The sequence below is a fragment of the Canis lupus genome, chromosome 27 (genome assembly GCF_048164855.1).
Source record: "Canis lupus baileyi chromosome 27, mCanLup2.hap1, whole genome shotgun sequence".
Classification (NCBI taxonomy): Eukaryota; Metazoa; Chordata; class Mammalia; order Carnivora; family Canidae; genus Canis; species Canis lupus.
Genome location: NC_132864.1, coordinates 6,904,694 through 6,927,112, shown reverse-complemented (window position 1 = coordinate 6,927,112; position 22,419 = coordinate 6,904,694). Strand labels below are relative to the sequence as shown.

Below are 22,419 nucleotides of genomic sequence, written 5' to 3'. Positions count from 1 at the left end.
GCCGCCGCCGCCGCCGCCGCCGCCGCCGCCGCCGCCGCCGCCGCCCGCAGCGCATGAGGCGCGCCCCTGGGAGCGCGGCCGAGGGCCGCTGAGCGCAGGCCGCCCCGCCGATGCGCGCGGCCGCCCGCGTCGGGGCTCCCAGGCCGCACCGGGCCCAGGGCTGAGGGAGCCCGCGCGGCATGCCCGGCCCGGCCCGCCGCTCGCCGCCGCCCGGGGCCGGAGCCCGCGCGGCTCGCAACGAGCCCGGCGGTGCCGCGTAGCGCAGCGGCAGGGGCAGCGGGAGCGCGGGAGCCCGACGGCGCGGCTGCAAGGTCACTGCGCACCATGGAGGCCAAGGTCCGCCAGAGCCGGCGCTCGCGCGCGCAGAGGGACCGCGGCCGGCGCCGGGAGGCCGCCCGCGATGGCCGTGAGCAGAGCGCGTCGTCGGGCGACGAGGCCGAGCCCGGGCCCGGCAAGGAGAACGCGGGGCTGCCCCGCGCGCCCCCACCTCGCGCCGCCGCCGCGCGCCCCCCGCGCCGCCGCCGCCGCGAGTCCAGCTCGCAGGAGGAGGAGGTCATCGACGGCTTCGCCATCGCCAGCTTCAGCACGCTCGAGGCCCTGGAGGTAGGTGGGGCGGCCGCCGCGGGGCTGCCGGCGGGGGGAGGTCTCCAGACGGCGCCGTCCGTGGGCACCCGCGCCGCTTTCAGCTGTTTCTCCGTGTTCGGCCCGGACGTGCTCGGTGGGTAGCGCTGCTGGCCACGGTAAGGGCGGGGATGGAGTGGATCCTCGGGGGTTCTTGTTCCGCCTCTTGAGGTGTCCGTGTAGACCGGGGTGGGTGCCGGGGGGACAGTCAGAGCCCCCTCCTGACCACTGCTTCCCTGGCTGCCTGATAAGGAGGCAGAACGTAGCGTTTGTCTGGCTGAGTTATCCCAGGTAGTGTTTGCTGAGCAAACACTGCCCCTCTTGCATGAACCCAGGTGAGTGGACAAGGAAGTGGGTACTGACGCTCAGATTTGGCAAGTTGGATGGGTGGGGCGCCTCTGTCCCCCAGAACTGTGTAGAAACGCTGGCCAGACCCCATAGTCCTGCTGGCGCCAGCCAGCACACCCCGCTCCGGGGTCCCCTGCATCACTTACCCAGGCAGCCACCATCTGCTGGGTTTGGGGGTCCCAGAGATTGCTCGGTTAACAGCCCCCCTTCCTTTTCCTGGGGCTTGGGGGCTGGAGGCTTGGAATCCCTGGTTAGAGGCCAAGCTCTGGGGATGGGGAAGTGCCTACGTGCAGGTCCCCACTGTGCACCCTCTCCTGAAGGTGTGCCAGGCCTGTGGAGAGCAGGGTTAGGTGCTGGTGGCCCAGGGACAGGTAGATGCATAGAAGTGGGGCACTTAGCCACCACCCAGCCCTCCACCGCAGCCCGGTCTTCTGTGTGTACACTTGGGGGCCTAGTTGGCTTCCAGTCCAAGGGCTCCCCAGCTGAGACACTTGGGGCATGGGAAGGTGTGGATAAGTTCTGCACTGCAGCTTCTGAGACTGGTTCCTCCAGCCACCTTCCACCTGTGTACCTGCCCTGCACCCTGCACATCCTCTTGTGTCACCATGTTCGCCTCTTGATGTTCTGCTGCCTCGGGCTCTCTGGACCTGCTGTCCTCTCTGCCAAGGTTGTTTGGAACCTTCGTGTCTCAGCACAGATGTTACTCAGGCCCTCCTCAGTGACCTGAAGCAGGACCCGCACCCACTCATCTCCTGCTTTCGTTTCTGTCAGTGACCACTCTCCCTGAAGCCATCTAGTGATTTACACTCTCTTTTGGCTCTCTCCCCAGCAAAACTTGTAAGCTGGAAGAGAGCAGGCACCATGTCTGTCTTGTGTGCTCTGTCTTGTGTGCTCTGTCCCCATGCCCCATACATGTTTGTGGAGTGAACAAGTGGGAGGAGAAACTACTGTTGGGGAAGGCTGTGCCAGAAGTCACTGCACTCCTGCTGAAGTAAGCTGTAGAACGCATGTGCTGCAGCAGCTTCGGTGGACTCCTCTGGCATCGGGGACACTCAAGAGGGCAGTCTTGGGCTCGGGTCTTCTGCAGGCTCCCAGCAGCCCCATCAGATCATAGTGCGACTGAGTCTGCTCTCTGCCTGGTGTTCACACAGCCAAGTCACCATGCACCTTTTTCTGCACTACTGAGCCAGGGAGGGATTGACCTGCCCGGGAAAGTACGGGACTTCTTTACCAGTCATAACTTCTAGATTGGTTGACTCGTTTTTTGCTGAAGTATAATGGTTTTCCCCAGAGTTCAGATAATTCATTAGGACATTGAGTGCCAGCATGCAGTGAACATGTACCCGATCAGGCACTGTTCTGACTCTGGTTGTCCTCAAACTCCACTGTACAGATGGGGATACTGAGGCCCAGTGCCATGAATGTCAAGGCCCCAGCCTTCCCAGTATCAGCTCTGCCAGGGCTGCCATGGCACAGGGATGTAAACTGCTGCCATCCCCCAGGGCATAAACAACCAGTGTCAGGTGTCGACCTGCTCAGAAGGTTTGAAGAGTGCCACTGTGCAAGAGTCCTCCTTACCTTTGTCCTGAGGATGCAGCCTGCCCCGTCCCCCATGCCCCAGGCAGGCCCCTGACCCCACTCTTCCAGCACCTCCCTGTGCACCTCCCTGTGTTTTCTCCTAAGGGAAGACGAGTCCCTTCCTTGGGTGACTAAGAGGATCCCAGGCCACCTCTGTGCGGTGCTGTGGACACATGCATGTGACAGTGGTGGTGTTGATGGAGGAGAGGGCTTCCAGGTCTGGCCGGGCTCCCAGTGTGTACAAGGCCCTGGGATGGAGTTATCTCCATGGAGTTTTGGGTTGGACAGCTAGCGCTCAGCATCTGAGTTGGGGGTATGTCCCATGGGCCGGGCAGGGGTTGCACATCAGAGCCCTGGTCCTCCCATCAGCTTTCTAACTGTTCAACAGAGTGGGAACAGTGAGCAGGTGGCAGTGGGACAGAGGTTCTGTGATTTGGCGGGGGGGGGGGGGGGGGGGGGTTGGACGACAGGGGCTGTCTTTCCTGTGACACGTCTGTCTCCAGAGGTAATGGGAAGGCCCTTAAGGGGCAGGCCAGGGCAGAATTGAGGTCCTCTGACAGGGTCCTCCTGATCCTTCCTAATGGCAGAGGGACCCATTAGGCCATAGGTCAGATTGTGCTAGCCCCTGGGTCCCCTGGGAGATCTGCTTTGCAGGCAAGAGCCTGGTGAGCCCAGCAGGCCTACTGTGCGCCTCCCAGCACTTCCCCCTCAGGGGTGTCTGTATGCCTGTGTACCAGTCTTTCCCCTCCATGCTCATGTAGTGCCTACCTCTTGAGAGAGTGTGTGCTACTAGTACCCAGTGGAAACCACCCTTCTGGTTTGGCATCTGTTTGATTCTTTGCTAATTTGCTTCAGAACAGCAAGATGCTTTGAGCTGGTTCAAAAATCAATATCAGAGAAAAGATACATCCTGAAAAAATATTGAGTTCTGGCCTTGACCTTCAGTAACTGCCTTGGCCAGAGTATGCTATGCATGTATGTTTACTAGAAAGAAAGGGTTATTTCCCACCTCCATATGTGTGTCTAGGAGGCATGTATCCAGGAGTAAAAAGTGAGAAGGAAGACACCCAAATTGTAGACATGGTCATCGGTGACTTCCTTTTTCTAATTCTTTTTCCTATAATGACCGGTATGTGTTGCTTTGATAATCCATACAATAGGTTTCTGAAACTAGAGGCAAGCTGCTGTGCCCAGCTGTGCTGGGAAACCTGCCCTGGCCTCCCCACGACCACATCAGCCAGTGAATGCTGTGTGGGCCGCCCAGCTTCTGATGCTGTCTGGGCATGTGCTGGGCATTTCTGCTGGAAGTAACCGAGTTCCCTCAGTCTTAAGATGCTGGGGCTGGGCTGGGGCCCTGTGGCAGGCGGTGGAGGCTACTCGAGTCCTGGTGGGAGGTGACCATATGGAGGGGGCCAGAACTCCCCCTCCCCCCCTGGGCCCATGCAGGGCACTCAGTGGTAGTGATTTCTCTGCAAGCTGGTGTTCAGTGTCCCCCTGAGCAAGGGGCACGCGATCATGCTAGGTCTGGTTGCTAGGGCCAGGAGTGTGGGGGGCTCAGGATGTGGCCCCATTGTCCATGTGCAAGAGCCTGCATTGTTGGTCCCACCTGTGGGGACCTTGATCAGGGGGCTGTATGTGTGCCCAGCCCAGCCCTCCCATGATGGGGACAGAGTAGTGTCCATGCCTACCAGCCAGAACACCTACTTCAGGTTGTCTGCTACACTCCAGATGGGAGACTGAGACTTGAGAGTGGGAGCACTTGCCTGCCTTCATGGCATGGAGGACGGCCCCAGGGCTAGGCTGCCTAGGCTGCCTAGGCTGCACAGCAGTTGATCTGCTCCCCCATTGCCCTGAGGGCTACTGCTGTGGGGGAGGCTGCTCCCTCCAAGGGGGACCCCTCAGGTCGGTGAAAGCAAAGCCATCACACAGCCTCCTCTGCCCCCTTGCCTGGGCAGCAGCAGTTTGCTAACAGTGAAGTAGGAGCCTGGACTGGGCTCCTGCTGTGCGGGTCAGCACCTTCCTGAGGGAAGATGTGTCGTGGGAACAGTGGTGACATTGACAGCTGCTGCTCACGGCACTGTCCTCACATGCCCACTCAGTAGATGAGGAAACAAGCTCGGGGGGTGGGGGGCAGAGTTCTCTTCTGGGATCCACACACCACAGCACTAGACGACAGAAATCTCATGAGTCTTCACCCAAATGTCAGTCATGTCTTCTGGATGCTCTTTGGGAAGAATCGGGGCTTGAGAAGAGGGGACAGTGGTCTCTATAGCATCTAAAGGGATGGTCTTCCCTTTGCTGCCCTGGGCCAGCTGTCTGACCTCTGGGGAAAGGCTACCCCTCTGAGCATTGTGGACATCAGTGACAGTCTGCAGAGCCTGTGGCAACCACGGGCTGGGAGGGGTCTGGTCTGTCACTGTACACCTGTCACGGTGCTAATGCCACAGTGAACACTCACACAGTATGGCACAGCACAGTGGAGGTGGCCATGGTCTTCCCAATGGGTGGTGACCCTGTGTGTCTGCTGGCCAGCTTGTTGTCCCTGTCCCCTCCACCCCCTGCAGGGCACAGGTGAGGGTCTCAAGCCCTAGGCCGGTGAGCAGGGGCTGTTTCCTGGGCTCCATCACCCCAGCCCACTCCCTTGCTCCTCTTTGGCTGGGGATCATGTACATAGTACTTGTGGCTTCTGGGCTTCAGTTTCTCTGTCTGTCTTGCTCACACTGTGCCCTAGCATCTGTGATGTGTGGGACTGATGGTGGCAGAGGTAGCAGCCTCAAGTCTCCCCACTCCTACCCTTCTACTAGGGGCCTGGAGGCTATACTCCCCAGTCTGGGCCAGGAGGCACCCCAGTGGCAGGCCACAGCCCTCCTTCCCCCTGCCCTCTCTGAGATTCTAGACAGTGTCAGGTGCACAGCATATGTGTGTGTGTGTGTGTGTGTGTGTGTGTGTATAAGGTCCATGCCCCCGGTATGTGTGCACATGTGTCCATACACATGTGTAGATCTCTGTGTATGTCTATGCTTTAGACCCCATCTGGGGCAGCAGCTCTGTGGCCTGGACAGAGCAGAGGACAGGCCTGCATGTGGCCCCTTGGTCACACATGGTGAAACCCCATCCTGGGCCTCGTGCCCTTTCTCCATTGTCCAGGGCCTGCTGCAGGACAGTCCCTTCCCATACATACCTCCAACCCAGTGGGCAGCAAATGCTCATGAATTCACAGAACTGGTCCCTGTCCCCACCACCCCCTTAGCTTCTTGGGCCTGTCACTGTTCTAAACTTGCAGCTTAGTAACCCTGCCTGCAGTGGCCCCCTCCAGGCCCCCCAGCCTCTCACTTCTGTAGCTCCAGCTACATCTAGGTCCCCTCCCTCTCCTCCCACTCCCCTCCACCCTGAGAATCCTCAGACATACACATGGGCACACTTTTGGCCCTTGCTAACTGCTCTCTCCTCTGCCCATAGGACTCTTTCCACAGTATCAGGGACTCACTCTCTGGTCACATAACTCCCTTCCCCAGCAGGGAGTCTTCCACCCCCGTGTCTGGGCTACCACCAGCCCCTCTTGGCTTGTCCTCTGTTCCTTGTCATGACTGTGTGTCGTTCCCCCCCCCCCACCATGAGGACTTGGGCAGTGTGGGTTTACTCGCTGACGTCTCCCCACCTGGTACTTCCTTGTACACGTGCTTGTTTCCAGAGAGAAGCTCCCAGACCTGGGCCTGGGGGGCCTACGGTGGTGTGCTGTTCACATTGATACACGGAGACACAGTCATCTGTGAGCTGCGGCACCAGGCCTGTTCCTGCTGAGGGTCCATGTGATGGCCCACTAGTCCGCCTCACACCTCGGTCGCTCTGCCTTCTGATAGGTCGTTGCAGTGTGGTGCCCAGGCACAAGCAGGTTCCCTTCTCAGTTTGGACACTTGCCCAGTGGAGTCTCCAGGTTTCCCATTGGCTGCTGTGGCGTCTGCCAGGAACATAGCATTGTCACTGCTCATCTCCCTTCTTGTTTTGTGGCCTCTGTCAGCGCCTCTACCCCCGTCCTTTCCAGGGGGCCTCTCCTGCTTCCCCTGGCCTCAGCACGGCTGTATGTGACCTTTCACGTGGACATGGTGTCCCTCTTGGAAAGTGTCTGGACTGGCACCAGAAGTGAGCAATGGGCCTTACTCGCACCCCTATGTGATGATTATCATCCTTCTTTGGACCCGGTGACGTCAAGCTGTCTCTGAATTCCAGGTCATGTTGGCAGTCTTGTGTCAGATTGCTTTGTGGATATTTTAGTTGGGTTTTTAGCCCTGTATTCTTTTTTTTTTTTTTTTTTAAGAGATCTTATTTATTTATTCATGATAGACAGAGAGAGGGGCAGAGACACAGGCAGAGAGAGAAGCAGGCTCCATACCAGGAGCCTGATGTGGGACTCGATCCCAGGACTCCAGGATCACGCCCTGGACCGAAGGCAGGCGCTAAACCGCTGAGCCACCCAGGGATCCCCTAGCCCTGTATTTTTATATAAAATTAGTCTGAGATTGTCTTGTGTCTGTTGCATGTTCTCTTGTGCTCTGGAACAGTCTGAATGGCACAGGAATCGTTAGCTCCTCTCCACACTTGGGGTCCTGGTGTTCCAGCTTCATTTGCTGGTGGCCAGTTAGAGACCCCAGTCAGCTCCATTTGTGGCGGGGAGGCAGGTAATGAGTAAGAGGTCCATGGGACCTGCTTCTGGAAGTAGAGTTAGCAGGGTGCCCCTCCACCCCCACCCCCTAGGCCCCAGCCCTGAGCAGGCTGGTCTGGGACAGTTGCTGCCGAGCAGGGCTACCTGTGAGTTGGCAGGGGGTGAAGCCTTGGGCTCTGTTCGCCTGTATTCTGTTCAGGTGGACAGTAGCTGCCTTCTGGAGGAAGGACCCTGGAGTCTGGAAGCCACCCCCACCGTGGGCTTGGGCATGTCATATTCTCAGGGAAGCCAGAGTGACAACAGCTGCACAGCCACTGGGCATGGCACCTGCTGGGAGCCACCATCATCCTGGCCTTGACTCCTGTGGTTCACATGCTGTACATGGAGCTCCCAGGGGTGGGGGCTGTGGCCAGCCCTGTTAGGGAACGGGGGGAAGCCGAGGCACCAGGCTTTTGCTGACTGCCCGAGGTGGAAGTGTAGCTGTGTTCATGGTCACCTGCCCATGCTCCTTTGCTGAGAGCCCCTAGGTGCACCCTCCCAGAAGCCTGGGCAGCCACACCGTGACCCAGTCAGCGCTCTCCAATGCTGGGTTAGATAACCCTTCCTTTGTGCAGCTTGTGGCATCCCCCTCTTACCTGGACCATTGCTCAGGATGTCTTCTCATTGCTTCTTGTCCACTGGGGCTCAGGCAGTGGTTGCCCCAGGGCAGGGCAGGCTCACATATTGGGGCGCTTTAGGCCTTTAGAAGTGACCAGTGGCTCACAGGGAGTGACTGATGACTGAGCATTTATTGAGTGCCAGTTATGTGCCAGACCCTGTGCCAGCCACCGTGTTGGCTCCAGACAGGATGCAGATTGGTAACTAGACTGGCGAGTGCCAGAAAGGAGATTGAAGGCTCGGCATGAGGCTGTGTAGGCTGGGCAGGTGCTGGGAGGTGCCCACAGGGATTAACCCAGGAGGATGGCAAGGCTAGGTGGGACATCTGGATTGAGAGGCCTGCAGAAGGTTGAGGAGGTGACCAGGTTAGGGCCCCAAGGGCACTCGAGGCACTCTCTCCCTTGGGAGCCAGAATCTGAATCCCATGTGGAATTGAATGCTTTGGGGACTCTGGGCAAACATGATACCTGCTTCCAGCTCCATATGGAGATTGTTCTGGTGCCCTGGTTTGCCCAAGTAGCTAAAGAAAGAAAACTCACCAACGAGTTACCAGCCTTATTCAGCTCACCAGGACTCTGTGTACCGGGCTTCTGTTTGAAGCTGCATGTAGGGTAGAGCTGGTTCCGAACCCTGGTACCCAGCTTAGCATGTGTAGACCACCCCTGCCTGTCTTACACAGTGTGTAAGACTTACACTTGTGTGGGGCCTGGGGGATGCCTGTGTCCCTGTAGAGGAGGGATCCCCTGGCAGAGAGGCCAGGCTGGCCTGGCGGGGCATATCCATGCTCTCTCCTCACCCTTCCATGCCCAGCTGTCCAGCTTCGACTCCGCCTAGTGAGGCATTTCAGTGATCCCTGGCTCTGCTTCTTCTGGAGCAGTTGTTTGGGGTGGGTGCTCTCCCTGGACTCTACACAGGGGGCAGGCCCGGCACCACACACACACACACTGACCCAACTGCAGGTGCCTATGGGCCCCGGACACGGGAGGGTACTCTGGAGAGGGCAGGGTATCAGGTAGTTACAGGGTGCAGAGCAGCCATCTGGGTGGGGCGCCTGAGTTGCCCCATCGAAGGGCCGCCACTGGTACCCCTTTGACAAGGAGGACCCGGAGGCCACAGCCCACTGTGATGTGCAGCGATGCTGAAAGTCAGACCTAGAGCCTCCACATGGCCCCTCGGGATCTGCTCTGACCCCTCTCCCCAACCCCGCCTACTGGTCCTCAGATCCCAGCCAGCCTCTAGCTAATCCTCAGCCACACTGTTGCACCTGCTATGTGGCTCACACTCAGTACCTGGCTCCACCTGTAGTTCCAGTGGGTCTTTCTCAGGGATTCGTGTAGCCCTGTCTCCTGGATAAAGTGAGGGGCCCCAGTCTGTCACCCATGGAATGAGCTCATGTTCTCCATGAGGCCTGGCCCTGCCCACCCTGTCATCTGGGGCCCTGGGCACTCCTTCCTCAGGCGTTCCTACTGCTGTGCCCACCCCGTCTTCCAGAGCAGGCTCAGGATGCTTCTGAGCCTCCCCCTGCTCCTGGCCAGCTGAAGAGGACAGTGAAGTGAGGGAGGCTAGGCCAGACACCTGGTTAGATCCACTTCTCTTCCTCACCACGTGGCCTCTGCCTCTTCTGGGCCTTACTTTCCTCATCTGGGGAGTGGGGGTGATGAGCTGGAAGTGCCTGCCACCTGCTCATGTCTCCCTCCCCCTTCCCTTTCCAGTGCTTTTCCCTGAGCTAACCCTGAGGTTGGATCTCAGTCCCCCACCGGAGGACAACACAGGCCGGGGATGCTTCAGCCACAGTGGGCCTGGCTTCTGGCCTCCCTGGGCAGTCCCCTCCGTGTGTGATAACTGAGCAGCAGCCATGCAGGTCCCAGAGACTGAGGGGGAGCTTGTAGGGCAGCGAGCCTGAGGCCAGCTCTAGCAGTCACCGGCGAGTGTCTGGCATGCCCTCTGTACGTAGAGGGGCTGGGAGGGGCTTGGACAGAGTCTGACCTCCAAACCCAGTGGCTGAGACAGCAGTTGTGAACCTCAAGATTCCGGTCGAGTGTGGATTAGAGGGCTGCTTGGGTAGTCAATATAGGGGTCACAGTGTGAAGTCACAGTGGACGTGGGAGGATGTGTCCATGCTCTGCAGACCTGGGCAGGGGGCCTGGAATGGGGCCTGGCTGCCTCTTTGCCTCAGGCTCCGTGCCTTTGTCTGGAGCACCTGTCGTTCGTCATCATCTGTCTAACTTATCCCAGACCATAGGGTGGGTGTCCTGTGTTTCCAGGTGACCTCTTCTGCCCTAGCAAGCGCTCAGCATGTGGGAATGAGTGGAACATGTAAAGGAATGAGTGTTCCAGAGCCACGGAAGGGGAGGATATCTGCTAGCATGCTGAGCACCAGGTGTGACAAAGGTGTCGTGGTTCTACTGAGGCTGTCCTAGACTGACTCCCCAACTCCCGGGTCTTTGACCATCTGCCCTCAAGCCATACTGGTCCTGCCAGATGCTCCAGTGCATGGAGCACAGTATAGGGGGGGCACTCAGGAGCAGGGGTGCTGAGGGGGAGCTCACTGAGTGGGCCTGGTGCACAAGGCTGGTTCCAGAAGGTTCTGGGGCAACTGAGGTGTCAGCAAGGCCTTCAGAGGATCGTCTTCGAGGGTGGCATTAGCTTTGGGTAGCCACAGCCTGGTGGGTTGAAGAACCTCTTGGACAGGATGCCTTACCTTCCATGGAGGGACAGCAGGTGGGCTGTTTGGGAGGAGTAGATGATGGGGAGTCCACCTGGTGTGGGTATGAGGTTAGGAGGGGACGGGCCAGGGAGGAGGCACCTGGATATGCTCTCAGGCCAGGGCAGGGACCACTGGGTGCAGGTTTCCTGCAGGGACTTTCCAGGGCCAGCTCAGAGTCAGTCTGACTCTCGAACAGCAGTCAGCAGCAGGTGTCAGAGGCACCCTAGGCTTTGTTGCACCTGGACATGGGCTCTCTCATCCCACTCTGCTGCCATCCTGTCCTCAGCTCTCTGTGACTCTAGGGGAGGTTGTCGAGATAGGGCAGAAGTGCTGCTGTGGTTCACAGGACCCCCCCCCCCTCCTGTTTTTCTGTCACTTCCCCATCGTTAGCACTACACTTCCCACACCCAGGGAGCCCTCTTGGTCCCAGACAGATGAGGATAGTTGGTCAACTCTGGGGTGGGGGGGTGTCCCAGTTGCTGGTGGGCAGTGGACAAGCTGCCTCCTTCCTAGCTGGGGTGGGAGAGGTGGTCCCTGCCCTCTGGGTTGGAGCTTGGTAGGTCATAGCACAAAGGGTAGGTAGAGCATGGGGCTGGGTTTTACTCAGGGGTGAGCTGGGGTGAAGTTTGAGTCAAATCTTGCAGGTGAAGGAGAGTGAGCCACATAGATACCAGGGTAGCGGGAGCCACTGTGCCAAGGCCCTGGGGCAGATGGGTGCAGAAGGGCTTCCAGGTGGGTGATGACGGCCTGTCAGGTGAGCTGTGGGTGGAATTTGGCCTGAGCTTCTGGAACAGGGAGAGCTGTTGACAGAACCATCAGCCTGCAAGGTCTGCTGGGGGCTCCTGTGTCCCAGAGGTTCTGGGAGACAGGCAGCCCCAGCCATGCAACAGGGAGTTAAGGTCAGGTGGGCCAGTCCTTCCACCCGACCAAGGAAGTGCCCATGCTTGGCAGTGAGGGGCAGGTTCTATGTGACCTGGGAAGCTCAGGCCCAGGTCCTGGGGGAGAGGCCCCCATGCTTCCAGGAGTGAAGAGGATACCCACCTGGAGGGGTGTAGCCATGCCTTTGCCTGGAGAATCTGGGAGCCTGGAAAGGTCAGATCCATGTTAGACCATGAAGCCTCAGCCCTCAGTGAGAATCTGAATCTGGGTTTGCCAGTTCTAATTACTTTTATCTCTGCATGGTTTACTGAAGTGCCATTAGAGATCTTAACTGGTGATGCTAAAAATAACCCCATGAAATTGCTACAGGAAAACGTAATCATTGATTTCATGGCATCGTCAGATCCCCCTTTTGGTCTGTGGAGGATCCAGGGGCCTGGCTGCTACTGGGGTGCTGGGGGCTTCACTGTGGGGGCACTACTTCAGGCCTCAAGGGTCATGGGCTGCAGCGCTTGGCCATGCCCCCTCTGTAGGGCCACCCTGTGTGTAGGCAGGGGTGCTAGGGTGTGCCTGGCCACATCTGGTGGGTCAGCAAGCAGACAGCAGCTCGAGGATACAGCCCGGCCCCGGACTGCTGGAGCTTGTCCTGGCTCACCCCAAACCACTGCTGCAGCCTCAGTGGGTCCTCCAGTTCTGTAGGCACACCGAGTATCCTGAGAGTCAGACACCAGCCCCCCGCTCACCTGGCCTCCCTCCCTGGGGGTTCTGCCCAGAGAGTCTGCCTGCAGACCTGCCCTGGCTCTTGGCTCTGCCTTGCCAGAACACTCACCACAGTCTGGGCATAGCTGCTGCCCCATCTACAGATAAGGAACCCTACCCAGAGGCCCCACAGTGCAGGCAGAGCCGTGATTGGGACTCAGGGCCAGCATTCCCACTGCTGGCTCAGTGGGGGCAGAACTGTGACAGTGTGTGCCTGAGCTTGGGTGAGCCTCTGGAACTGGCCCAAGCTCACATGGGGTCAGCATAACAGGTGAAGTCCAGCCCCAGTCCTGGTGTACCAGGAAAGGGCCAGCCAGACATGTCCCAGCAATGTCCCATGGCAGGATTTGCTGAGTCCTGTGACCAAGAGCCTCTTGGGTACACAGTACAGGGGTCTGCTCTGTGAAGCCCAGGGACTCCTGGAGTCATTCTCAGGCAGTAGCTGGGTGGGGGTGGCCACCTCTGGGTCCCTGTGCACAAGGCCTCTTGCCCATGTGAGCCAGGAGAGGTCTTGTGGTGTTGCTGTCCCTCCATGTGCACGGGGCCTACTGGCTCAACCTTTGCGGGGCTGGGAGCAAATGGCTTCCCAGCTCCCATACTCTTCCAGGTGTAGGAGCTCCTGCCCTGGGGCCAAGATTGAGCTGGACTGAGTCTAGGCCAGGAGACAGGCTTCGTCACTGGTATTTTAAGGATTCTAACAATCTAGGTTTTTTGTTTGTTGAAAAAAAACTAAACAAATATAACAGGTTTACAGAAAATGTGATGCATTGAATGATTTGTGGTTGAGTGCTACATACTTTCATTGCATGAAAGATGTGACTGGTTGTGTGTGGAGAAGTGGCCTGGAGTTGCCCTGAGGCCCTTCCAGAACCCACAGAGGGGCCAAGGCAGGGCTGAGAGGGAGGAGCCCCCCACCGAGGTCTGTGGCTGGCAGGTCACTGTGCTTGCTTTGCAGTATGTCTGCCCTGCCATCCCTGCGCCGTGGTTTTGTCTGTTTTGACTACCAGTGCTTGTTAGACAGATCCTAGCCCAGCCAGTATCCCACAGGTTTCATAGTTAGTAATGAAACGTTGACACATTCTGCGGATCTGCTTGTGCTTCTGATCATGCACAGTGCAGGCCATCCCCGTTCTCATCTCCCGGGCTCTGACAGGGGAGTTCAGAGGCTGTCCCCCAGGCTAGAAGCTGCTTCTGTGATTTTAACTGATTGAAAGGTCCTAGAAGGGCTTCCTGCTCCTTCCCTCCGAACTAGTGGCTCTCTCTGTGAAAGTGAGGCTCAGCCCACAGTGACTCAGGACGTGCATGTTGTGGAGGCATGCAGGAGGAGGTGGCCCACAGGGCTCTGTGGCAAGACGGAGATGTAGGTGGCCCGTGGGGGCGGGGGTGCATGGTGTGGACACACCTGGTAGCTGAGTAGCTGATGTCAGGGCCAGGATGGGGTGGGGCCCAGGAGCCCACACAGTTCAGCTATAGCAGACACTGGCTGTGGAGGCCGGGGTGGGGGCACACACGTGAGCATCGTGCATGTGCATGCCCGTGCGTGGTGGGGCACCTCAAACTCCTGTTTCCTTACCCACATGCACATCAGGTAGTGTCTATACCTGCTCCCGGTGTGGTCAGTGTCCCCCTGGGGCCCAGACTTTTTTTTTTTTTCTCATTTATAATTTTAATCGAAGCATTGCTATTCAAAAATATGGAACGCTTCATGAATTTGCGTGTCATCCTTGCGCAGGGGCCATGCTAATCTTCTCTGTATCGTTCCAATTTTAGTATATGTGCTGCCGAAGCGAGCACCCCAGACTTTTGATCAAACGTTCTGGGTACCTGTGAGGCTAGCTTTTAAATCTGTATGTTGGGGATCCCTGGGTGGCGCAGCGGTTTAGCGCCTGCCTTTGGCCCAGGGCGCGATCCTGGGGATCCAGGATCGAATCCCACGTTGGGCTTCCGGTGCATGGAGCCTGCTTCTCCCTCTGCCTGTGTCTCTGCCTCTCTCTCTCTCTCTCTCTCTCTCTCTCTCTCACTGTGTGCCTATCATAAATAAATAAAAAAAAAAATTAAATCTGTATGTTGAATGAGATGGGCTCCTCTTGGCCTTAGTCAATCCAGCCAAGGCCTGAATAGAATAAAAAGACTCTCCCAGAAGGAAGAGAGAGCTCCTCCCACCTACCCCGTTGAACTAGGAGGGAGGCTTTTCCGGCCCTGGGAAGAGAGCTTGCACCCCTGGCCTTCCTGGGTCTCTAGGTTGCCCACAGCAGGGGTTGGGGCATCTGGGCCTCCAGAGTTGTGCAGCTAGCTTCTCCTAGTGAGGCTCCCCGTGTACACGCATCCTGCTGGTCTACTTCTCTGGGAAGCCCCGGCTGATACACCCTTATAGCACATTGCTCTGGTTTTTCTCTGCAGGTCTCTGACCACAGCCTGCCGGGCCCACCCTCTGTACCACAATGGGGGACTGGGGCCAGGCGGGAACCTTGGTGCTGAGGTTCTGGCAGCCTGCGGCTGGGTGTCAGCGTCCAGGTTGAAAAGGCGAGGACTGTGGGGCCTCATTGTTCCTATGGCCTGTGTGGGAGGGAACTGGCTGGTAGCAGCAAGATTTGCCCTGGACAGGAGGCCTGAAAGCCATGAGTTAAGAGTGACAGACTAAGGGGGTATGGTGCCCATGTGTCGTGGGGGCACCAGGAGTCAGCAAGTATTAAGTGCCCACACGTGGAGAATGAGCTACAGTCTCGAGACTTTCTTGTCCCTGGAGGGACTGCCTCAGTTTTCTTCCCCAGGGAACCCTGTGGCTATATGCTGACCAGTGGAGCCAGGGAGGCAGGCACAAGAGGGAGCATAGAGCTCCTCGCCACCTCAGGGTGATTGCACTTGCTGGTCCTCTGGGGAGAGGGGTGTCCCAGGCCCTGCCCAGGAGCCCTCCCTAAGCAGCTCTGACGTGGCCCCTTCCCTTCAGCTTCCTTGCGTGGGCTGCCCTGCTGTCCATTTGAGCCAGCTCCCCTCTGGGCTGCTCACTGGTGCCTGGAGCTGAGCTGGCATAGTTAGTGTTTCCTGCCAGCCTTGTGTATGCAGAGGCAGGGAGACCCCCAGAGTCTGCGATCAGACCGATAGCCATAGAGAGGGCAGGAGCTGGGAGCTCTTATGGTGAGTAGGGGCTCCATCGTCAGGGTGTATGGGGAGCGGCCCCTTTGGGCTGAGATGAGCTGGGGCTCTGAGAGGTTCAGAGAGGCATGAGGGCATTTGACTGGGACTTCAGGAGGGGCTGCATAAATGCTAGCAGCCCGTGGGTGTCCCTGGGGTCTGATATTCCAGAAGGTGAGCGTGGGAAAGGGTCTGTCCCATGTCTGAAGAGTGAGGATCCACTTGCTACCCTGGCCAAAGCCTGTGGAGCTTTGGGCAGAGCTGTGTGGCCTGGGAACAGCTTAAGAAAGGGACAGCTCCCAACCTTGCCGATGTCCCAGGACAGGTGCCTCTGCAGCCCAGCTCTCCTCTCCCTTTCCGTTGTCCCTCTGTGAGCCCTGGGTAGGGGTAGGGATGCAGGGTGAACCCCTCTTCGTGCAGGAGGATGCATATCCAGCCCCTTAGTGTCCTGACAGGTGGGAGGCCCTGCTGGGGCTGTCTTCAGTCTGTGTGACTTGGGCGCAGGCCCCTCAGGAGTGTTCCACCCTAAGAGAGAAGTCTGCCACCTGCAGATGCAGCCATGGCTATGCATGGTTGCTCCCAACCAGGCTGTGGGGTCACAGCAGGGCAGTCATGCGACGTCCATGCTAGAAGGGCAGCTCTAGCCTGGCCAGCCACGTTGGTGCACCTCATCAGTTCTGGGGACTGTGGGCGCCTCTCACCCATCAGGAGGAGCTGTGTGTGTGTGGTGGGGGGCAACTTGCTGTGGCTGCCTGGTGCTAGATTGGAGGACCCTACCCGGGCAAGCACAGCGTGTCACCGTCTCCATCGCCGGGGCAGGGGACCACAAAAGGCTGGGGCGTTGGTTCTTTCTGTCACCTGCCCACGTAGACTGAGGCCTCTGAGGCTTGGCTGGGGCCAGGTGCTCACCTGAGAACAGAGGCCAGCCCTGGGAGAGGCTGCCGTGGTCAGGGCTGGCTGCATTGGCACATCCCCCTCAGTTTCTCAGGAAGTACTTCCTGTGGGAACCAGGGAGCATCTCAGCCATGGGCATCACCTTTTCAGGCCCTCCTCCCCTTCCTCTTGGGTGAATACTTTCAGAATCTTCTGGGCCTCTTGCAGCTGGTTCCTTCCCTCTTCAGCAGCTCAGTGGAGACGGTATCTCCCACCCTACTCCATGGACCCAAATAGGAGGCTGGTGGGTGGCATTGCACCTGCTCACTACCAGTAAATGCCAGTCTCTCCTGGGCTCTGGGCTCACTGGCAGGACCACCTCTACACAGTAGGAGCTGTGCACCATGGTGTGGGGACCCCACAGGGCATGAGAGACCCCCCCACACACACTATTGTTGGCATTAGCACAGCAGTAGGTGCTCAGTAAATACCCCCTGGGTGTCACTCCCTGCTTTGGGACCAGGTGCAGCTATGATCAAAATGGGCACAGGTCCCCATTCTAGGGAAGGGGTCTAGTGTCCCTGAAGTTCTGCACAGCTGGCTGAGTCAGGGACTGGTTTCCCAGATAGGCCTCCATGGTGTCAGGATGCCCGGCTGCATGAAGTTGGGCAGATCAACTCATGGGTGGCTCTAGACCAGGGGATAGTAGTCAGCTGCTATGGCAGTGGCCCTCAGCTCAGGAACCCAAGGGGTACCCCTAGGAAGGCCAGCACAGCTGTTGGTCTCAGCACCTGCTCCAGTTTGGGTCACGGATCAGCTCCCCCCCCCCCCCGCCCCCCGACCGATTGGGACCCCTTGGGAAACATAGCCCCTGGTCCAGTTTTGTTTCCACATTACTCTCTCAGCCCTCTAGTCCTGACAGGCTCACTTATATTCACCTGACCCATCTGCCCATCTTCCTGAGGTGTGAGCCCCAGCCTGACTGCTTACTCAAGGGCTTGGCACCTCTAGGTAGGTGCCGACACATGCCCAGGGACCCACCCTCAGGGCACAACATGGTCTATGTGGTGTCACTGGTGGGTTAACACAAGGGGGTCAAGCGTCACTGCCAGTTAACCAGCTTTGTCTTTCCTCACTCACAGAAGGACATGGCCCTGAAGCCACAGGAGCGCAAGGAGAAATGGGAACGTCGCCTTGCTAAGAAGCCCCGCGAGGCAGAAAACTGCCCATCTGCAGAACCAAGTGAGAACGGGCATCCCCTGGAGATTGGCAGCCCCGAGCAGGACCTGGAGCCTGCCTGCGACCGGGGAAAGAAGAAGGTTCCACTGCAGCCCACCAAGCAGGTGAGCACTGGGCCCTGCCCCCACTCAGAACTGTAGGCTCTGTGCCCTCTCCCCTGGGTGCCCTTGGGGCCACCCCAGCACCTGGACACCACCATCGGCATCTGGGCCCGCCTGGCAACGTGCTCCATTGTTGTTGGGCGTAGGGATTGAGGTACATGTGGACTAGGGCCCAAGGCAGCTGCTCGCCGTGAGCCCAGGTCCCAAGCAGATAGGAGACTGTCCCCTGGGGGGTCGCACAGCCAGAGAGGCCAGCTGAGAGCCCAGGGATTTGGTGGGGAAAATGTACTTGGGGCAGGAGGGTGCACCCGCTGATAGGCTGGCCCCGTCTCCCCATTGCGTCTGTCAGGCTCCGCCGACCACGGAGTGTCCAGCGTGTCTGTAATGTGTGGGGCCAGGTTCAGCATTGGGTGTTCTCCATCTGCTACACTTCTGTAGGATACAGCATGTGGGGGGATCACGTGACTCGTGGTCAGGGGTCCAGGTGCAGGGAGCAGCCCTACCCAGGGGCCTCCCTCCACAGCGGCCCCCAGCTGGGCCCTTGGTGGGAGGGTTGTCCTTGCTGTCACCAGAGCCCTGGAGGTGGGCGGGGGGAGGGGGGTGGCTCTCTCCCAGGTGCCGCTGCTTTCCTTCTCAGGGACTCATGGTTTGCGCCTTCTTTTCAGAGAGGGGTTTTTCTTGGCATTTCACACTCTACAGTCAACTCCTGTGGGGATTGGGCTGCTGGTGAGGGGGCAGCATGTCTCAGGGGCCTGGGCTGGTTGGGGGGTCTGCAGGCACACCTGCCCAGGTGGACACGTGCTCTTTCTTCCATGCAGGTGTGCTCCCCAGAAGGGGGGCCGCTCCCAGCCAACTGGGACCCGAACGGCCCGGCCCAGCGCCAGCAGCAGCTCCAGCCCAGCCAGCCCCAGGGGTCACTCCCAGCCCCGTGTCAGCGCTGCCAGCCCCGTCGGGCTCTCCCGGACCCTGGGCAGCCCTGCCAGCCCCAGCGGCCACTCCCGGGTCAGGGCCATTGGCCCCAGCGGTCACTTCTGGGCCCGGGTCAGCCCCGCCAGCCCCGGCGGTCACTCCTGGGCCCGGGCCAGCCCTGCCGGCCACAGCAGCTGCTTCCAGCCCCAGATCAGCACTGCCGGCCACAGCGGCCACTCCTGGCTCAGCCTTGCCGGCCACGTTGGGCGCTCCTAGGCCCTAGGCAGCGCTCTCGGCGCCTGCGCTCCCTGCTGGCCCCATGGCAGCGCTGCCGGCCCCTGCGTTCCCTGCTGACCCCGTGGCACCGCTGCCGACCCCTGCGCTCTCTGCTGGCTCCCTGGCAGCGCTGCCGGCCCCTGCGCTCCCTGCTGGCCCCCTGCCACCTCTGCCGGCCCCTGCGCTCCCTGCTGGCCCTCTGGCACCGCTGCTGGCCCGTGCGGTCATGGGTGGCCCCCTGTGTCCGTGGCCAGCCCAGCAGGGCAGCCTCAGGACAGCGGTGCCGACCCCCACAGTCACTCCTCTTGCTGCGTCCACGCCGCCGGCCTGCCAGCTCACTTTCAGGCCAATGCTGCTGTCCCAGGAGGGTGCCCCTAGCCTCATACCAGCCCCGGAGGTCCCTCCTGGGTCAGCCTAGCCGCCCCAGGGGGTCCCTGCTGGGCCTCAGTCAGCCCCAGCAATTAGTTGAAGCCCCAGAGCACCCTGGCCCCCCAAAACCTTCCCTCCTGGGCCCTGGACAGCCGTGCCAACAAAAGCGGCTGCTCCTTGGCCCAGAGCAGCCCTGCCAGCCCCTGAAGTCCCTCCTGGGCCCTAGCCAGTCCTGCAAACCCCAGCCTTTGCTCCCCATCCCTGAGCGCCCGTCGCTCCTGGGCCGGCCAGGCCCACCCCGCCGGCCCCTCCTGGGGCCCCCAAGCCAGCCACGGCGGTCACTGCTGGACCTGGTTCGGGCCCATGAACCACAGCTATCACTTCTGGCCCTGGGCCGGCCCTGCAGGCCGCTGAGGTCACGACGGACTCGATCCTCCACCCCTGCAGTGGCCCGCCAGGCCCCATCCGTCAGTCCCGGAGCCTGACACCCACTTCCTAGACTACTCTGGGTGGCTGTGCAGGCACATGTATTACCAGACTCACTGGCCGGAGGCCTTCTGCAGACAGTCCAGGCTGTTTGTGGTTGGCAACTGAGGCTTGGCAGAGGCAGCCCCTGCAGGGCTGCCACCAGGCTGAGGCCCATCTGCATCAGGAAGAGAGGAGAGGACCTCCCCAGCATCCTCCCAGCTCCCTGCCATGCCTGTCCCCATTGTGCCCGCCGCTTTGTATGTGCACCCTCCTAGGAGAGTGACCACGGCTACCCCAGGGGCCCGGGCGCACACTGGAGGATCCCTCTGTGTCTGTGTGCCTCAGAAGTACGTGAGAGCTCTTGTGCACGCCTACATGGGTGTGCATCCCTGCAAGTGTGTGCGGATGTGTGTGCGCATGTGGGGGCTGCCAGCCGCAGGCCTTGCCCTCCCTGGGCCTGAATCTGTCTGGCCTGTGTGCATTCCATGCCCCTAGGCAGAATGAGGGTCAACTGGAGCCTGGCCACGGGGTCCCGCTCACCTCCCTCTGGCAAAGGGTGACGTCGCGCGTCCACCTCCAGGGTTCTGTGAATGCAGGGAGGGGACAGACGCAAGGGGCGCTCAGGGCTGTCTGTGGCCGAGTAGGAGCTGCTAGTGACAAGGAGGGCTGTGCCCCAAGCTCTGGACCAGGAGGGCTGGGGCCGTTCTTGGAATGTCTCCTCCTGGGCTCCACTCAGCCCGTGGGGCTTTCAGCTGTTGCCCCTGCCCCCCAGGAGGTTCCCTGTGGAACAGACCTCACACTACAGGGTTTTTCTGCCCTCCACCCATCCCTCACCCCAGATCCCAGGCTCAGGGCAGTCCCACACTGGTGCTCAGCTCTGACCCTCCAGAATTTGAGGGTCTCTGGGGGAGGAGGTTGCAGCCCTTTCTAGAGAGCAGCACCAGCCACCTGGTGGAGGCCCTGGCAGGGCTTCAGCAGCTGTTTGTGTGCCTGGTCTCACTGGGCTGCAACAGCTGCTCCAGTGCTGATCCCATTCTTGGAGGCCTTGGAGGCTCCCCTTACCAACCCCATTTGCTCATGAGGTTGCTGGCCCTCCAGGGTCCCCACTGGCTGGGTGTGGGGGCTTCCCTGCTGCACAATGCCCAGAGTAGGGCCTGCAGGCATCTGGTCCTAACCCAGGGTCTCCCAGAAATGTGGGGCTTATTTTTCTGATTAAAGAAAATAAAAAGTGCCGTGCCATTATTTTTACGACAGCGCAGCGAGTGTGTGTCATATGTGAAATGATTTATTGTGACAAGTGGTTTTGTGCGTATCTGGATTTGCCTCCTGTTCACTGTGTTCCTCCTGTGTGGCAGGAAGGCAGCCTAGGGAAGGGGTGCCCAAGGAGGGGTGTGTGGCCTGGACACAGCTCACCATGCTATGTGGTGTGCGTTCGGGGGGTACGCACTCGCCATAGTCATCCAACTGTCTTGGCAAGCCCTCATGTCCTGCCATGTCCCTCGGAGCTCCTGCTCAGGAAGGGGTCACTGCATGCTGCACATTTGTCACAGACTCCTGGTCCCCCACTGTCCCCTCTTTCCTTCCCAGAACCCTCCTGATCTGAGGATAGTAGTATTAGAATCTTTGCCTTCTTGGTCCCATGGGCGAGCCTGGTGGGTGGAACTGGTGCAACCACTGCCTTTCCAGGCCCTTCTGCACATAAGGACCTGAGTGGAGGAAACAGAATAGACAGGGCGCTGGTCAGCAGGAAAAGGTGGAAGACCGCAGCCCCCTGTCAAGGCCCACTGCTTCCCCAGGCGGAATGGCCCCACCATGAGTGAGCCCGGTGGTACCCTTGGTCACCACCCCCACCCCTTTGTCGCCTGCATACTTGCGGAACCATTTGAACCCAGAGGGGCCCCCTGGGGTCACGGCTGGCCCTGGGTTCAAAGTGACTGGACCCTGAGGGGGTGCATGCTGGAGAGGCACCCACTTGCTATGGGGGACTAGACCACGTGTGCCATGTCTGGGGGCGGGGCATAGCCACCCTTATTGCTGACAGGAGAGCAGGGTCCTGTATGGTCTCTGTTTCTGAGAGCAGCTGGTTTTCTATGGATCTGGAGATTTTGAAATGGTGGCTCATTCTAACATTAGGAACCACCTCACTAGCCAAAGAACACAGCTGAATGGCCATGTGTGGCCTGCGGGGAGGGGTTTGGGCCCTGACAGCTTATGTGGTCCCAAGGCTAGAGGTGGGGGTTGTGGCCCGCCCTGTCGTGGGGAGAATGGGGGCAGGATGAGTCCTTAGGGTGCTGTGGGTCTTAGGGAGGCCCCTGGATAGAGATGGGAGCTGGGTGCAGCACTCTGCTCGGGTCTCCCTCCAAGCCCTGTAGCCCACCCTACATAAGTCCCCTGCCTCTACCTCCCTGTCTGCAGATGGGGCCCTGAGGAGACCATGCCTGATTGCTGGTAGATGGGTGAGAAGCAAGGGGTGTGGTGGTTCACAGGGAGGAGGGGGGAAGGAGAGCCCTCAGGGTGCGCCCACAGAAGGTGGGGAGGTCTGGCACTCAGCCAGGATGCGGTCCGGTTCCTGGGAGGAGCTTGTCTGCATGTACACGTCAGGGCTTGGGCAGTCCAGGGGCTCTCCTGCCTTCTGGCCGAGTGTGCCAAGTGAGGGGTCAGGAAGTGGCAGGCTCCAAGCTCAGGTGGAATGCCAGCGCCGTTCTGACACGTCCTGCCCCCTCACATGGAATGCCCAGGGCGGAGGAGCCCCTGGACTGCCCCAAGCTCGCTGACCGAGGATCCTGCCAGCACCTCCATCACTGGGTACTGCTCCAGGCACTGAAGAGGCATCCTGACCGGTG

The 22,419-nt window shown here is 59.5% G+C and overlaps 1 protein-coding gene and 1 non-coding gene across 26 annotated transcripts in view; one reads left to right on the top strand and one right to left on the bottom strand.

Annotated features, from left to right (window-relative positions):
* The first annotated feature begins 212 nt into the window (after positions 1 to 212).
* The window catches only part of FBRSL1 (fibrosin like 1), a 78,272-nt gene continuing 56,065 nt past the window's right edge, over positions 213 to 22,419 (top strand). For 4 of the 25 annotated variants that reach the window (XM_072802044.1, XM_072802039.1, XM_072802038.1 and 1 more), the window contains exons 1-2: positions 218 to 603; positions 17,357 to 17,557. In XM_072802044.1, coding sequence (XP_072658145.1) covers positions 325 to 603; positions 17,357 to 17,557 — 480 coding nt within the window. In that variant the 5' untranslated portion in view covers positions 218 to 324. Of the gene's footprint in view, positions 604 to 17,356; positions 17,558 to 18,372; positions 20,830 to 22,419 lie in introns of those variants that run through there. The other 21 variants (XM_072802060.1, XM_072802036.1, XM_072802032.1 and 18 more) reach the window with 13 other exon arrangements.
* LOC140619851 (U6 spliceosomal RNA) lies at positions 13,897 to 14,003 on the bottom strand. Its single transcript, XR_012019656.1, has one exon. It is a non-coding gene; the product is annotated as a U6 spliceosomal RNA (small nuclear RNA).